General features: G+C 35.3%; 1 protein-coding gene and 1 long non-coding RNA gene across 2 annotated transcripts in view; one reads left to right on the forward strand and one right to left on the reverse strand.

Moving 5' to 3' along the window:
* Nucleotides 1-18935, forward strand: part of Slc2a13 (solute carrier family 2 member 13) — a 319628-nt gene that overhangs the window by 291205 nt on the left and 9488 nt on the right. Inside the window, exons 8-9 of the mRNA XM_078014891.1 lie at nucleotides 17003-17124; nucleotides 17247-17399. Of these exons, the coding sequence (XP_077871017.1) occupies nucleotides 17003-17124; nucleotides 17247-17399 (275 nt within the window). The remainder of the gene's footprint in view (nucleotides 1-17002; nucleotides 17125-17246; nucleotides 17400-18935) is intronic.
* LOC144364869 (uncharacterized) overlaps nucleotides 1-18935 on the reverse strand; it is a 53836-nt gene that overhangs the window by 30101 nt on the left and 4800 nt on the right. The gene's annotated exons all lie outside the window — the stretch shown is intronic.

Genomic DNA, 18935 nt, shown 5'->3' on the forward strand with positions numbered 1-18935 from the left:
AAAAATCTAACCAAGGAGGTAAAAGACCTTTACAATGAAAACTGTAAGAACATTGAAGAAAAAAGTTGAAAAAGCCCTTAGATGGAAGTATCTCTCATGTTCTTGGATAGGCCACATTAATATTGTCAACATGTCCATACTGCCATATAGATTCAATGCAATCCCCATCACAATGACATTCTTCACAAAACTAGAGGAAAAAATAGTTCTAATATTCATTTGGAAGAATTAAGAGATCCAGAATAGCCAAAGCAATCCTGAGCAAGAAGAGTGATGCTAGAAGCATAATAATGCTAACCTCAAATTATGCTACACAGCTATAGTATCAAAAACAGCCTGATACTGGCAACAAAACGGACATGAAAACCAATGGAGTAAAAGAGGAGACACAAGATACAAGTCCACAGATATAATCATCTGATATTCAACAAATGTGCCAGAAACATACCTAGGAGAAGAGTCTTTTTAACAAATGGTGCTGGGTATCCATATGTAGAAGAATAAAATTTGATCCATATCTGTTACCCTGCACAAAAACATAAAGTCGATCAAAGACCTAGGAATTAGACCAGAAAATTTGCAACTGCCAGAATAAAATGTAGGCCCAACACTTCAACATAATGGCACAGGTACTGACTTCCTCACCGAGACTTCTAAAGCACACACACACACACACACAAAAAAAAAATACGACAAAGGATCAATGAGCACTATGGCATCAAATTAAAAAGATTCTGCACAGCCAAGTAAACAAGAGCATAAAGAGAGATCCTAAAGAATGGGAGTTCTTTGCCACCTTCTCCTTGGAAGATTAATTTCTAGACCATATGAAGAACTCAAAACCCCTATTCAAAAAAACTAGTTAATAAATGGGAAAAAGAACTAAATAGATATTTCTCAAAAGAAGAAACACAAATGGCCAACAAATATATGAAAAAATGATCAACATCTCTAGCAATCAGAAATGCAAATCAAAACTACATTAAGATTTCATCTTACTCCAGTCAGAATGGCAATCATTAAGAATACAAATAATAATGCTGCAAAGGTGTGGAGAGAGAGGGCAAACTCATATATTGTTGGTGAGACTGCAAATTATTACAACTACTCTCTGGCAAGCAGTATGGAGACTTCCTAAAAATGCTAAGAATGGAACCAGCACATGACCCAGGTATTGCACTCCTTGGTTTATATCCAAAAGATCTAAAAGCACTGTAGTACAGGGTACAGCCAGCTCAATGTTTAGAGCAGTGCAATTCAGAGTAGCCAAGTTGTGAAACCAGACCAGATACCCATTAGCAGATGAATGGCTAAATAAAATGTCTATAAATGGAGTTTTACTCAGTCATAAAGAAGAATGAAATTATGGTAAAGGATAGACTGGACATCATCATGCTAAGTGAAATAAACCAAACCCCAGAAGATCGAATGTAAAATGTTTTGTCATATGCAGAAGCAAGTGCAAAATATAGAAGAAAAAAAGTGGGGGTGGGGATTGTTCCATGAAAACAGGAAAGAGATCAGTGAAGTAGAGTAAGAGGATTGAGGGGAATGCAGGACCAGTGGAATGAAATTGATTAGGCTATTCTTTGTACCTATATAAATACACCAGAGTGAATTTCATCTTAAAGCAGTAGTTTTCTTTCTTTTTTAAAAAATATATAAATAGAACAAAAACCAGAATAGAGGAAAGGGAACAGTTGGAGGGTAAGGGAAAGTAATAGGGACTGAAATGGAGCAATTATGTTTGCATAATTATGTCAAAATAAACCCAATATTATGTACAAATATAATGCACTAACAAGAAAAAATTTTAAAGAGTACAAGTTCATCACATTATTTAATTCCCAATTCCTGTATTCACAAAACAGCCAGAATACAATACTGCCTTTTGCCTATTCAATTGCTGCAAATATTCTTCATTTCTATAAGTTAGAGCTGTTCTCCTAAGCACCTCTATAAATGCAGGCAAATGTTCTAAGCCCACTACTTTTGGAGTTTGTCCAGGTCCTACACAAGCCCATTCACTTTTGCCCATTGCTACCAGACCTTTCCCAAGGATGATACCACCCATGTCTTCTAGTAGGTCTTTTCTGTTGTTACACTTATGTATATGTTGGGAAATACAAAGCTCCCCCTCACCTGCCAATTTATTTTAATTTCTGTATCAGTAATTTTGCCACTTAGTCATAAGTGATTATAAATGATAAGAACATTTAAATTCATCTATTTGTATTCTTATACCTAGAATACAACAAAAATCTATTTGATTATATAACAAATTTATTACTCAAAGGAATGATTACCTAGAGTTGTTACTTTTCAATACCTGCTCTTGATCAAAATACACAAAAGTTCATGCCAAGAATAAAGAATAAAATGCATTACTAATTCTCTCCTTATATAAAATTGCTTTGTAAATAAACTTGAAGACTCTAAGGGAATACTTTTGTGACATTTGTCAAATAAGAAAATGATTAATTCATTCAACAAATATTTACTGAGCCCCAACTATGTACATTGTTCTACTTATGTAGTGTTCTTTTATTATGCTACTTTACATGTCACTATACCAATCTCTGAGGCACACCAGTGATTCTGTAAGAGAGGAGGAAGGTTGGGCAGCCTCCACAGTGCAGAGGCCTCCCTAGGTGTGAAGTCACCTTTAGAAAGATGGGTGAAATATATGGTTGATGTGATATGATTTACTTTGCACCAGTACCAGGAACAGATTAAAAGGATTTTAAGGTGCTTTTAATTCACCAAAAATTCATTTATTTAAATGTTTGAAAGACCATCTTAGATTTAGGAGGATCTTAGTTTTATTTGTTTCATTGCTGATAATCAATAAGGTGTTTCAGAGTTTCTATACAAATCAGAAAGTGAGGGAAAAAAAGGCAATTGCCCTTAAAATGCTTAATTTGTGATGCTATAATGTTTTCACGTTAGTAGTTATTTGAAATGAAATAATGTGAAACTACCTTACAGTTTGCGGTTTTACAAAATAATTTTGTCAATAACAGCTCAATTTGTGTTTTTAAGTAATTGCTGAGTACCCCCTTAAATATGTTTTCATGCTCTAAGCAACTTCTTAGAAAAGTCTTTTTTAATTTTAGTTACTGACATGACTATATCAGAGAAAATCAGTATATAGCAGGTGTTTTAGAGTATGTATTATTAAAAGACTGCCTTCTTATTATATTAGAATACTGTTATTCTTGTAGTACATTTGTAGTGTTGACATTACTGCCCTCAAATGAGTTTCCTACTTATTGAGAATGCTGTGTGATATTTTAACTTCCAGCTCATATATGCATCCTTTCTGTTCTAATTTGTATTGTGTGCTTTGGGACAAAATGGATCCCTAGTCAGAAGACAGTACAGAGGACACAGGCCCAAATCTGTCAAGATGCTGCTCATTTTATTTCCTGATACTCTTTGAGCAGCATTTTATTCCACTCATTTTGGATACAGATTTCTGAATTATTTACATTTGACATTAGGAAGAATGCTAACTTGGGAGATTCAAGCAGTTTTCATCTCATCTCTTTTTCCATTTAAATTCCGTGAAAAGTAAAGCATCTCAAAAAAGAGAGGTTTCCATATATTCCTGGCCTGGAAGGATGACTGTATTGAAGGAGCAGGAAACAGCAGAGTGAGTTTCAAATGCTAACAATGCTATGTAATTTTGGGAAAGTTATTATATTTAAAAAGACTTTCTTGTACCCAAAGATGTAAGCAGTGAGGCTATTGCTTTGAATTATTAGAAGAGATAAAAGAGTTCATATATGATAAGGTGTTTTGTATATGGTAAGGCTGTGTACAAATTATCAGTTTCATCAATTGAGAATTCACATCTACTCATGACATGTCTGTAAGGAGCACAGTTTTTAAAACTCACATTTGCCAAAAAGCAGCTGTAGAATGGATTGAAAAGAATTCAAAAAAACAAAATATGCCATTGTTTATACAAGACAGCCCACAGTGACAGATAAATCAGCCTGCATTCATGCCCATGCACCTGCAAGGATGGATCATACAGTGCTCTCCTTATGGAAAAGTGCTGCTCCTTATACTGCCAATAACTGGAGTTAAATACATAAAGATTTCTTAGAATTTAGGAAATTTTGACAGCAAGTAATATCTCTCTTTTATGATGCTTACAATATAGTGGGAAAATTGGTGTCAGATGACCAAGGATCTGTTTAATGGGAACTGGTAAAAGTATTTTTTGTTTTATTTGATATTCTTGGAGCAATTTAACTGTGTGTCAAGTGTGCTGAATACTGGTTCATGAAACCTAGAGAAAGAAAAGATAACAGGTATTGTGTTCTTACTACAATTATACTATTTATTGAGGGTTATAAAATCCACAAATAAGAGGAATAAAATACAATCAGGAGTGTGAAACCTTAATTGTGGAAAAACATCAGGTCTCTGGAAACTTGAGAGATGGTGTAACTTGCTATCATGAGATTTGTCACAGAGCAGTTACATGAAGGTCACATTGAACCCTGTTCCATAGAAATAATGTTGGCCCAGTGATAAATTGTATAAATTTCACTTTTTTGGTTTGAAAAAATAAAGTTTTAATTAAACTATTATTAAAGTATTATTATATTAAATCATAGGAAAGAACATAGGAAAGTTAATTCCAATTCAGTTATGTCCAATTTAAAGAAGAACATAGGAAAGCTATGCTATGTCCAATACATTCTTCAATCTTTCATATTCCCATTCCCATTTTGCTCCCTTCATTCCTCTTTGTCTAATGCAGTGAACTTCTAGTCTTTCCTCCTCTGCTTATTGAGTTAGCATCTGCATATCATAGAGAACATTTAACGTTTGGTTTATTGGGATTGGCTTACTTCATTAGCATGATAGTATCCAGTTCCATCCATTTACCAGAAAATGCTATAATTCATTCTTATTTATGGCTGAGAAAATTTCCATTGTGTATGTGTATTACATTTTCTTTATCTATTATATGTTTATGGACACCTAGGTTGGTTCCATAGCTTAGCTATTTTCAATTGTGCTGCTACTGATGTGACTACCTCACTACAGTATGCTGATTTTAAGTCCTTTGGGTATAGACCAAGGAGTGGGATAGTCGGGTCAAATGGTTGTTCCATTCTAAGTTAGTTCTAAGAAATCTCCATACTGCCTTCCAGATTGATTGCACTTACTATTGCTTGTATTCTTGATAGCTGCCATTCTGACTGGAATGAGATGTAATCTTAACAACAGTTTTGTTTAGCACTTCTCTAATTACTAGAGATGTTGAACATTTTATCTCATATTTGTTGATTGTTGTATATCTTCTTCTGAGAAGTGTCTATTTAGTTCCTTGGCCCATTTATTCATTGGGTTATTTATTTGTTTGTTTGTTTGTTTTGGCATTAAGTTTTTTGAGTCCTTTATGTATCCTGGAGATTAGGTGCTCTGATGTGCATGTGGTAAAAATTTACTCCATTCTGTAGGCTCTCTCTTTACCTCATTAATTGTTTCTTTTGATGAGAAGAAGCTTTTTAGTTTGAATCCATCCCATTTATTGATTTTATTTCTTATACTTTAGGAGTCTTGTTAAGGAAGTCACAGAATAATCTGACATGATGAAGATATGGGCCTACTTTTCTTCTCTTAGGCACAGAGTCTCTGGTCTAATTCCTATGTCCTCATCCACTTTGAGTTGTTTTGTGTATGGTGAAAGAGAGCTTTAATTTCATTTTATTGCATATATATTTCCTGTTTTTCCAGCACCATTTGTTGAAGAGGTGGGAAACACTCCAGTGTATGTTTTTGGCATTTTTGTCTAGTATGAGATAACTGTATTTGTATGGGTTTGTCTCCGTGTCTTCTATAGCATTGGTCTACATGTCTGGTTTGGTGCCAATATCATGCCATTTTTATTACTGTAGCTCTGTTGTATAATATAAAGTCTGATATTCTGAAGCCTCACTTTTCATGCTGAGGATTGCTTTGGCTATTCTGGGTCTCTTATTTCTCTGAATGAATTTCATGACAGTTTTTTTCTATTTCTATGAACAACACATGGGAGTTTTAATAGGAATTGCATTACATATGCATTTTGGTAGTATGCCCATTTTGACAATATTAATTCTGCCCATCCAAAAACATGGGAGATTTTTCCATTTTCTAAGATCTTCTTCAATTTCTTTCCTTAGTGTTTGTTTGTAGTTTTTATTGTAGAGGTCTTCCACCTCTTTTGTTAGATTGATTCCCAAATATTTTTTCTTTGAAGCTATTGTGAATGGAATAGTTTTCCTAATTTCTCTTTCAGTTGATTCATCACTGATATATAGGAATATAATTGATTTATAGGTGTTAATTTTATATACTACTACTTTGCTGAATTCATTTTTGAATCTAGTAATTTTCTGGTACAGTTTTTTGGGTCTTCTAAATATAGATTCATGTCATAGCAAATAGGGATAATTTAAATTCTTCTTTTTTTATTCATATCCATTTAGTTTCTTTCTTCTAACTGGTCTGCCTAGAATTTCAAGGACTGTGTTGCCTAGAAGTAGTGAAAGAGGGCATCCCTGATTTGTTCCAGTTTTTAGAGGGAAGGCTTTCAATGTTTTCTCCACTGAGAGTGATGTTGGCCTGGAGTTTAGCATACATAGCTTTTACAATGTTAAGGTATGTTCCTACTATCCCTAGTTGTTCTAGTGTTTTAAATATGAATAGATGCTGAATTTTGTCAAATGCTTTTTCTGCACCTATATAGATAATCATGTGATTCTTGTCTTTATGTCTAATGATGTAATGAATTAGGTTTATTTATTTCTGTATGTTGAACCAACCTTGCATCCCTAGGATAAACTCCATTTGATTATGGTGCATTATCTTTTTAGTATGTTTCTGTATGCAATTTGCCACAATTTGAAAATTTTTACATTTATGTTCTTTAAGGATATTGGTCTGAAGTTTTCTTTCCTGATGTGTCCTTATCTGGTTTTGGTATCAGGGTGATACTAGCTTCATAGAATTAGTTTGGAAGAGTTCTCTCCTTTTCAGTTTCATGGAATAATTTGTGAAGGATTGATGTTAGTTCTTTGATGTTCTGGTTGAACTTGGCTGAGAATTCACCTGCTTCTGAGCTTTTCTTTGTTGGTAGGCTTTGTATGGCAGCTTCAGTTTCATTGCTTGAAATTGATCTGTTTAAATTTTCTATATTCTCCTGATTCAATTTGGGTAGGTCATATGTCTCTAGAAATTTGTTGATGTCTTCAACATTTTTATTACAGTATAAATTTTCAAAATATGTTCTGATTATTGTCTCTATTTCATTAATATCCATTGTGATATTTCCATTTCATTTCGAATTTTTGTAAATTGTGTTTTCTTTCTTTCTCTTTGTCAGCTTGGCTAAGAGTTCACCAATTGTATTTATTAATTGTATTCATTTTTTCAAAGAACCAACTTTTGTTTTGATTTCAGTGACATCAGCTCTGATTTTAATTATTTCCTATCTTAGACTGTTTTTATTGTTAATTTGTTCTTATTTTTCTGGGGCTTTGATGGGTAATTTAGTTATTTGTTAACTTTCTATTCTTTTAATAAATGAGCTCAATCCAATGAACTTTCCTCTTAGCTGTGGCTTCATAGTGTCCCAGAGATTTTGATATGTTGTGTTGCTATTCTCATTTACCTCTAAATATTTTTTTAATTTCATCTTAGATTTCTTCCATTTGTCATTCAATACAGTATTATTTTCCTGGTGATAGAGCAGATTTTATTTTATCATTAATTTCTAACTTTATTTCATTATGATCTGACAAAATGCAAGGTATAATCTCAATTATTTTTGTAAATTTTTAAAAGTGACTTTGTAGCCTAAGATATGGTCTATTTAAGAGAAGGATCTGTATGCTACTGAGAAGAAAGTGTATTTAGTCATTGATGGATGAAATATTCTATATCTATTAAGTCTAAATTATTAATTGTATTTTTTAATTTTGTATTTCTTTGTTTAGTTTTTATTTGGAGAATCTATCCAGTGGTGAAAGAGATGTGTTATTGTTACCTAGTATTATTGTGTTGTATTCTCTTTGATTCTTGAAATTAAGAAGGGTTCATTTGATGTTAGTAGATGCTCTGCCACTGAGTTATAGCCCCAGCCCCTGAGGTAAAAATTTCATAAATTAAAAATAAAGGAATACAAAACAATGGAAATAAACTAATCATACATCCCAGTCCTCAAAAATCTGATTCATGAAAAATAACTGGCTTCAAAAATGCTACAAATTAGAAAAAAATACAAATATGGATATGTATAAATGTCATGAACCATTAAGATCACAATTGGACAGAGAAAAGAAAAAAGAGGGAGGGAAAAAATCTTTAAGATAAAGAATTGTTTCCTTGGAGTTCAAAAGATTCTCAGCTACTTTTCTCACCAGTGTTAGATGAGGTCATCTAGCGCTTGATGCCCCACCCTTCAGGTAGACTCCTGGAGTAAGGCAATCCTATAGGCAAAATTCTGGAGGTGGGGTTTGGGCTTAGGTAAGCTCCCTGCTCTTCAATGAATGCAAAATTGGTCTGGAGATTTCAAATCAGCTTATCACCAGGGCCCAGCAATTGCCAGTCAATACTGGAAGACTGCCATCTCATGTCTCTGTTTAATGTTAATCTTAATTGCATGGAAATGAAGGGAGACCCTCATTGCTATACAAAATTACATATAAGAGGTTGTGAGGGGAATGGGAAAATAAACAAGGAGAGAAATGAATTATAGTAGATGGGGTAGAGAGAGAAGATGTGTGGGAAGGGGAGGGGGATAGTAGGAGATAGGAAAGGTAGCAGAATACAACAATTACTAATAGGGCATTATGTAAAATTGTGGATGTGTAACCGACGTGATTCTGCAATCTGCATTTGGGGTAAAATTGGGAGTTCATAACCCACTTCAATCTAATGTATGAAATATGATATGTCAAGAGCTTTGTAATGTTGTGAACAACCAATTTTAAAAAAAAGATTAAAAAAAAAATACTGGAAGACTGTACCACAGGGATCTCCCCTGGGTTCCACTTGTGTGTTGGAGGAGCCAATTCTTACTTCATACATCATCTGAGGACCCCATGTTTCCAGATCTCAGGTTCAGTGTCCAAACTCAATCTCTACTGTCCCTGCATTTTTTAATTCACAACTAGGCATGTCACTTCTAGCCAGTCCTGCAAGCAGCTTAATTGAAGGGGGAGGGATAGAGCTGAGTGGGTTTCCATGACCAGTTGTTGCCTGTGTAAAAGTGATTTTCTCCTGGTCACTTAGCAGACTCTATGACATGCAGTGTGGATTTGCAAGTATTTGGGGCCAAACTCAGGTTTGTCAGGAATCAGCTCCCCAGCTGCCAGCTCTTCCACCACATCTCCAAAATGGTTCCTTACTCTCCTCCCTATACACTGCTAGGAGAGATGGGGCTTCTTTCCTGCACAAAAATATCTTGCAGTGCACCTTTCAATTTACTTAGGCAATGTCTTTGATCTCTAAACTCGATGTACCCAGACATGCCTCAGGCCTCCTAAAAATGTAGGTTCTTTTAATTCCCTTATCTCTCCACTTTGAACATGGAGGGGACCACTCTGGCTGGTGTTTCCAGCTGCAGCTGTCATGCTGGGGATTTTTTTCCTTATTTTATTATGTCCAACCTCCTGAGTCCCCAATCTACTTTGAATGTTCAGCATTAAATTTCAGTAAAGCCGGGCCCCACCCACTGTTTTTTTTCCTTACCCACCTTGCTGAGAAGTTCCCTAAGTGCTTTCTTAGTTTCATGCCACAGAGCATCCAGGAAGCTGAACTTCTCTATATCATCATCTTAAAACCTTAGTTTTTATTTTAGGACAGTCTTGCTGAGTTGCCCAGGCTGTCTCAAATTTGCAGTCTTCCTGCCTCGTCCTCCTGTGTCATTAGAATAATAAATATGTACCACAGTGTTCAGCCAGGTTGTAGGTTTAATAATGAATAAAGGAAATATGTGAAAAGCCAGATAGCTGGAAAGAGGACCAGCCAGGGAGTCAGAAGCAGAGCATATAGGCAACATATGACTTTATAGGATGGGGAAATGGGATAACTTCACTGCAAAGACTTGTCCCCTTGCCCAGGCCCACAAGGAGGCCTAAGTTAATCTCAGGCCCACCAGCCTATGAACAGCAATAATCCCAATGACTTAGCTGACACAGGAAGGTTTCAAGTTTGTGGCCAGCCTTAACAACCAAGTTGTTAATCATGCTTCTCTGTCTCAAACAATAAACAAGGGCTGATGGTGTAGCCCAGTGGTAATGTGCCCCTGGATTCAATCTCTATTACAATAAGTAAACAAATAAGGAAAAACTGGCTTTTAGCTTTAAACTTATAAAGCTCTTGAAATTTAATTATGACTAATTTAATTGCCTCAATAATTCTAAATATTTTATTTTTACCCAAAACTCACAGTAAGTAACAAAACCCAATTTGTTTTTCAACTTCCTTTTTTGACAATCCTCTCTAGGAAAATTACAAAACCAAAAACAGGGAGGGGCAGGGAGAAAAGCTAGGCAATAGGAAATCACACAAGGCTGAGATATTCACCTTGGTCTATGTGTATATCACAAGCTAGGAAATCATACTTTGCTATAAATATTCAGCTGTGTATATGTTAATAGTTTAAAAGTTCATGTTAGGTTATTAAGTAGAGACTGTGCCTACAGAACAGCAATTGAAAGTGGGAAGTAATGAGCCAAGTTTGTAATAGTAACTTTTCCTGGTTTCTTTGATAGGATGCCCAGAAGTCTAAATTTCTTAAGATTTGTGTTGCAGTAGTTTATATCATCCTAGTACTCTGAGTGGTTGTCCTTTTTTTTTTCCTTTATTTTATCCTCAGATAAAAGTAACATTTTCTAGGAGATACTTTTATCTTTTTCCAGGTATCACTTCAATACCATTTTTAAATTCTGTTTAATCTGATCATAAATTCCCACCAGTAAAGAACTATTAGAGTTAACATTTAAGGATAGCTAATTTGTGTTGAGGTGATAGCTTAGTGATCTTTTCCATAGCAATCACAGTCCTGCATGAATAACTGGATACGAAATCATGCTTGACTCACACAGTTCTCATTAATAAATTATCAAGTAAAGCATGTGCGGTAAACCCAACAGAAGACTGGGAAATATGTCACCCAAACCATGGTAAGTCCAATACATAGGGGCTGGAGTGTAGCTCAGTGGTAGAACAATTGTATAGTACACATGAGGCCATGGGTTCCATCCCCAGCACTGCAATGGGTGAAAAGATATATCACTTCTCCCCATAATAAGCTCTCCCATCTCTTTTCCAAAATCCTGGGTATTTTATAAACTCTTAGAAAGGGGCAATGTTCTGTGTGTTTATCATGTCATCATAGTGAATAAAGAGGTAATGCAAAAAGCATGTGTTGTGTAGGAAGCAAAGAACATTATTATTTCTGACTGTGGCAAGAGCAGTTGCATATTTGCACTGCTTTGTTTCTTTCTTTAGTTCTTTGGTTTACAACTATCCATATCAGATGGACCGATAATATAAAAGAAACAGGAAGAACTAGCTCTACATGGGAACTGGCTTTTGGGGTGGGTGTTTAGTAGGCAGAAGAGAATTATTTCACATTCAGAGAAGGCCATTAATTTCTAGATGTGTTACTAAAGGAAGTATTATGGGCCTCAAGACTAGAGCAGGCAAATACCATTTATTTGGTCTACAGTCAGGTAGTAGTCTAGTCATTCTGCTAGGAAAGATAGTTCTCTTACTCTCAAGAGAAACATGTCACCTTCTTGATAAGCTTCCACTGCTTTGTCCACCATAGCACCCTGCACACAGCTTTCTATTATTGTGCTATTTTCTGGTTTTGCTCTAAGATGTAATGCTGCATCAGAGAGCATGACTTTATTTCTAATCTCAACCCACACACTGATGTCAAAGTATTTTTGTTCCTTTTTGGGAGCATGATGTTCTTCCACCAGCAGTTGCTAAGCCAGGAAAGCATGAGGGTATTGTGTAATAATATCAGAATCTACATTTTCACTTTTTAGTTGGGATTTGTAGTGTTTATATTTTGAAGGTCAAGAATGATGTCACCTTAGTCATTTGCTACATGTATGTATTGCTGAGTATGCAACTGAGAAGTCAGTGCCTGCACTGCTTCTAAAATCAGCACAAAGATGACAGTGGGTTTATTTGGCCATTTTTACACAGAGAAACATGCACAGCCAGACAGGGAAAGCTGTGTGAGTAAGTGGAGTTCACCTTAGAATATGCTACTTACCATTCTCATAGCAATACCACATGCAAGAAAATATGATAGTAACAAAAATAGTAAAGAGAGGTTTTCAGTGCATTTTAGTTATCACTATGAACATTCCTCCCCTACCTACCTGCCTACTTTTCTTTTCCTGTTTTTTCTTCCTTCTTATGATTTTAATAATTCAAAAGACTACTTCAGTGGTGGAAAATTATCAATCATGGGATTATATATCAGGAGATTGCTACTGCTGTTTCATACTTTCAAACAAATGTCAATGTTAAGGCTTCGTTTAACATTCAAGGATTATTTCTCAGGAGATTTATTATAGAGTATAATCTCTGGACTAGAAAATAATATATTTTAAAAATACAAAAATGTCTATTCTTTTGGCAGACACTTATAATTTGCTCTTGTGCCAAGCAGTTATCCCCTTATTTAATCTCTATCAGGGACTCTTTTTTTTAATAGAAAAATTGAAACACAGAGAAATTAAGTGATTTTTCCAAAGTTACACAGCTGACCAGTGGTAGAAATGAAAAATAAATTCATATCTGACATTTTTTTGACCTTGTGTGCTCAGCCCCCTGTGTCATGCTGCAGTGCCTGGGGTGAGGGTCCAGCATAGGAGGAGGAGGATTTTATATCAAATGGGAGAATATTGAGCAATGGTATAAACAAGGACGACGAAACTGAGTGTGATGGAGGGAAGAAGCTTTCAGCTGTGTGGTAGGCTTTATACTAACCCTGGAGGCCCAAGAGAATTACTAACCCTGGAGGCATGAGAATTAAGAGTCTGCTTTTAGTTAGAGGAAATGGCATGAGTAGAAGATGTTGGCTCTGGAAAGTATATTCATAAAATAAAGTCTAGTCTAGGTAGAGAATATGATTATGTATAGAATACAACAAAAAGCAGCTATGGCCAAATTTTGCAGGCCCTGTTGGAATTAGGGAAAAAATGGTTTTCGAGCAGCAAACTGGCTAGAACAGTTATAGTGTAGTAGGGCAGAAATTTGAAGAAAGATATGCTAGAAGCATAAAAAATAATTAGAGTATATTTATTTTCTATTATAGCACACATTTATTATGTCATAGTTTCTGTGGGTCAGGAATCCAGGCACAGCTTAGCTGGGTCCTCTGTTTAGGATCATACAACACTCAGAACAAGGCTCAATAGGGGATTATTCACTTTTGTTAGCAGAATTAAGTAACTTGTGGCTTTGTGTCAAAGCTGCCCTTATTTCCCTCTGGGGGCCTTCCAAAATAAGCCTTCTGCCTCCTACAATATGGAATCTTGCTCCTTTAAAGGCAGCAAGGGAATGAAAGAGTTCAGCTTAACAGCACTACTATCTTACATACTTGACCACGTATGTCTTGTCACCTTTGCCAGCTTCTGTTGGGTTAGACGCAAGTCACAGGTTCTTCCCACATTCAAGGGCAGAAGAATGCACAGGACATGAATATCAGGAAATGCAGATCAGGGGTCTGCTCTAGACTGTGCTGAGAAGTGGTTTATGACACAAGCACTCAGATTCTGAATTGAGGTGCTTATGAGTGCAAATGGAAGAATCAGATTCAAGAAAGTATCTAGGAAACAGATTTTTTTTATTTGTGTTGAAGATTAAATCTAGGACCTTGTATATTCAAGTGAATGCTCTACTACTAAGCTACATCCACAGCCCATCAGAAATATGATTATGATTTCTGGCCTGTACTGTGTGAAATTGTTTGTATTCATTAATGTCATGTAAGACTCAAAAATATCTTTCTCTGTGTTAGGAAAATCCTTATTTCACAGATAAGGGCATAGCTTTGAAAAGTACTTTAGTCACATACATTCTAGCTTCACAGCTTGCTGTCCTAGCCTGGGATTTAACCTTCAGAATTTAGTGTCAGAGTATAAACTCTCAGCCACTGTGCTTTAGTTATACTTAAAAGCAAGTAGATCTAAAATGGATAAGAAAAGGCAGAAGATGATGCCAAGATTTTAAAACATGCAATTCAGAGAATGGTTATGTTAAATAAAACAGAAATGGCTCGAGGGGCACTAGTAAAGTAATAATTGATTGTGCTTATACCATATGCCAGGCAGGATGCTAAGCATGCAGATGCACAATGCTCACACAGATAGGAACATTTAATGTTCTAACAGCCTGGTAATAGTCCTTTCACCTATTTTACAGATTGAGGAAACAGGACCATGCTTGTGTCCATCCTACTCAAGGTTCCATAAATATAATAATTGTATTCTAATTACTGACACATTAAAAGCACCCATCATATAAATTTTTGCATTAACACAACAAAGTAAGTGGTTAAGTCATGATTTGCAGTTATAGAAGCCCCACCTTTCTTCTTAGAATACATTTCATTGTAGCCACATTATGTTTAAGGGTATAGCAGGATATCTAGATGTGAATGTTCAACAGATACCTAAACCCCATCAATAGAGCTTGAAAAAAAAGTCAAGGATAAACTAAAAATGGGTATCCACGTGGAGACTATAATCTACAATTAGATAGGATGATGACAATAGAAGGCATAAGCCCAAAGTAAAACTTTAGAGAACGCTTTAAAAAGTAAAGAGGGAAGAGAAGAAAAGAAGGATATCAGAAATATCAACCATCACAGAGTAAATAAAAGAGATCATAGATGGCATTTTGGTGAGCAGATTCAGGAAAATAGACCCCAACTAAGTCAGCTGGCAGGTGACAGGGTATGGGAAAGGGTATGGGAAGGAAAGTGAGAATGTAGAGTTCATGAGTAGAAGTGCCTCTGTGATTTTGGAAGAGCTAGTAGTAGTAATATGAGAAGGTTAAACACTTGAATAGGAGAGATCTGTGTAATAGACAGAAGGGAAGGCTCAAATAGGAAGAAACTAAAGATGGAAGGAATAGACTTTATGAAAAATAACCTCAGAGGATGCAGGAGAAGAATAAGATGCAAAATGATTGACATAAATGACAGTTCTTAGAAAAGATGAATAACATACCTCTGGATGGAGAAGAGCTCGCCTCTATTTTTTGTTTCTGGGAAAGATTTTTTTATTTTCAAAAAAGAAAAGTAGAGGTTGAGTAAAGGAAAATTTAATTTTCCTTTTTTCTTTGTATAGTACTTGGTTCCTTACGCATGCTAAGCAAACACTCCACCACTGAGCCCTGTCCCTGACCCCCCTCAATTCTTCTTTAACAAGGAGACAAATTCATCTCCTTAGAAACCACAGGGAAAGAATTCAGGACTAGAAGATAGTAAGAAATATTTTATTGAGTTGAAACAACAGTTGACAAAAGTTTATTGACTACTTTGAAATACGTAGGTAATTCAGTAGAGAAGACAATAAAGGATTAAATAAGCATCATTAGGGACCCCACTAAGATGAATTAGCATGAAAAATTAATGGAGCCCACAAGCATAGTTTTATAACTTTGGCCAACTTATAATAAGTGGTTGTTGAAGGAAGTTAGTGATATCACACTGAGTTGGAAACTGAGATGGTAAGATGGCAAACAAGTATAGAGGAAGGTTGGCTTCTAAAGGCCAGTGAAGAGAGTAGAGTATTGGCATGGTCTGATCTGAGTAATGAAGCAAATGCATACTGGAAGTTCAGAAACTAAAGTTTTGGCTTTAGTTCATATTATCAAAAGTGAGGAAATAAAGTGTGATCAGAAAATGAATGTTTCAAGGTTTGATGTCTTAGAATAAAATATTACTTCCATCAAAATAAAATGTGCGCACACGCGCACTCTCTTTCCCTCTCTCTCTGCTTTTAGAATAAATAATGAAGTATTAGCCCAATGAATTAGATGGGCAAGAAGTAAAAATGAATGTGGTACAGTATGAAAGGAGGTAGAGAAAGGACTGACAAAGCATCTAAATCATCAAGACAGGTGGGATGTTTAAGTAGTTCATACACACTATAACAAAAGTAGGCTTGAATGTCAAGGTTCAGAGGTTGACAAAGACAGTGTTTTTGAGACTAGTCTTTTTTTTTTTTTTTTTTTGGCTGGGGGATACCAGGGATTGAACCCAGGGACACTTAACCACTGAGCCACATCCCAAAACCCCCATTTTTTTAAAATTTGTTGAGTTGCATATGGCCTCAACAAGTTGCTGAGGATGGCTTTGAACTCGAAATCCTCCTGCCTTAGCCTTCTGAGCCACTGAGATTACAGACATGAGCCCAGCCAGGACTAATTGTATCTTTAGGGGCAATTAAGGTAAAAAGATTTTAGTTCAATTTCAGAATTAATATAAACCAAGGACATTTTGCTTCACTATAGAACAAGAAGGTAAGATCATCAGGAATAACTGACGTAAAAGCAGTGACATTGAGCAGGAGACAGATGATTATTTGGAATCAGATCTAATCATTGTTACTGTTCTGTTTGCTTCCTTTATCCACCCTATCACCTCTTTACAGCCTATGAGTTCTCATCCCCATTTCACAGATGAAAAACCTTTGGTTCTGAAATTTGGAACACTGACTCATAGTATTCTTCTAGAAAAAAGGTCTAATTTTTACAGAGATAGGTAAAAAATAGTTCATTTCTATGGGTTGCCCTAGAATTTTATTAGCTTTAAAATGTTCTATATGAACTTACATACATATTTAATAATTTTTTTCAAGAAAACCATTTGTACCCTTTATCATAAGACATTAAGGGATTTCCAAACACATCCAACTATATCCTAAAACACTTATTATATTGCCTTATTTTTTAGGTGTGAAAATGAAACCAAGTTCAAAACAGAAGAAGTATTTTGGGCTTACAATTTCTGCCCTACTCCATACTCTTGGACTGCACTTCTGGGCCTTATTTTATATCTTGTTTTCTTTGCACCTGGTAAGCAAAGGCTTTGTTGTTATTATTGTCTTAAATTATCTCCTTTTAGAATAAAACTTACTATTTTGCAAAGTTTTTACATGCTATTTTACAGAAGCTTTAAATTTTTTTTTATTTTTTAGGAATGGGACCAATGCCTTGGACTGTGAATTCTGAAATATATCCCCTTTGGGCAAGAAGTACAGGAAATGCATGTTCATCTGGAATAAACTGGATTTTCAATGTTCTGGTTTCACTGACATTTTTACACACAGCAGAATATCTTACATACTATGGTAAGAGCCTGGTTTGATCTTGAGGCTTATGGCTATTTCTTATCCACTCTCGTAACCCCAAATATCTCCCCTCTACCTCCCCAGTTGGACATCTTCACAGTGTAGCTTTCAGTTTAACAAACAGTAGAAAGATAAAGGCAGGGCCAACAAGATACTCTGTAACAGGGAAGCACTCAAGTCTAGGAGCACATTCAGTGGAGGGCAGAAAGTAAATTACACAAATATTGAAAGATATGATGTGTTGTGCTCATGCCTCCCACCTGTACCTTTCAGTGTTCTTTAAGGCCAATACTTCCACAACTGTGACAAGAATGTTCAAGTGAAAAACATGGAGACCATATTTCAAAAACAACAATACTGGGAAATAGCTGGGTTAAAAAAATACTTTGGGAAGCTGTTTCAAATCCTTTGTACTTAAGCGAAAAGACATTATTTTTTCTTTTCTTTTTTTTTTTTTAAAGAGAACTCAGTGGGCTGGAGCTGTAGCTCAGAGCGCTTGCCTAGCACTGTGAGGCACTGGGATTCGATCCTTAGCACTGCATAAAAAAATAAATAAAATAAAGGCATGCTGTCCATCTACAAAAAAAAAAAATTAAAAAGAGGGTTCTGCCTTGTTCGTCCAACTTCATAGGTTCTGATAGGATCCAAACAGTGAAATGCAAGGTATTCATTATCATCTCCCCATAAGCCTTGGTAGAGTTTGTAGAAATCCACTCTACCAGAAAACCTGTTCTGATTCCCTTCCCCATCTCACCTCAGTCATGCTCCAGGAACTTTTATAATTCCATGTTACAGAACAGGCTTATTGGCCTTCTTCCCAACACTCTACCACTAGACCATAAATCCCTAGAGAGAAACTATATTCCTGAGTCCTACCATGGTATCTAATTCACCAGATAAGCACTCAAAAGTGTTTGCCCAGTGAATAAATACATGAATGAATTTTGTAGATAAATGATTACAAGGAAACATAAAAATCTATTTTCCTTCTCTTCTAAACATATTAAATTGGTATCTGCTTTTAATTTATACTATTTATCCAATGATTTTATATTTTTAAAACTCTTCTAATCACTACTTAGAACACTTAGAAATATTTTTTTTCTTGGAAAGGAAATGCACTGGCATTTTAAACTGGATATATATTTAGAATATTCAGCTTTATCCCATTTGGCAATTAAAGATTTATACATAAACTCATCATGAACTTCTCATCATGACATGATAAATATGAACACAATATTTACTTCTATTTGTTGATTCTTGAGAATGTTTAAATATTTGAAAAGCTAAATATATACTAACACCCTGAGAAAGCATTTTGTATAGAAACTCATAGTCCAAATTAGAAAAAAAAAAAAGTTTACATGGTAATACTTTGGAGAGCAAAGCTATTCCTGAATCTATACTTCTGAGAAAATATGAAACAAAAATGAAATTTAAATGGGTCATAAGCAGACCTTTTTCAAAAATAGCCAGTTGGAAGCTTTTGCTTCTCTCATGTCAGCACATTTGTCTATCTGATCTGCGACTCTC

Source organism: Ictidomys tridecemlineatus, chromosome 6 (assembly GCF_052094955.1).
Source record: "Ictidomys tridecemlineatus isolate mIctTri1 chromosome 6, mIctTri1.hap1, whole genome shotgun sequence".
NCBI classification, from domain to species: domain Eukaryota; kingdom Metazoa; phylum Chordata; class Mammalia; order Rodentia; family Sciuridae; genus Ictidomys; species Ictidomys tridecemlineatus.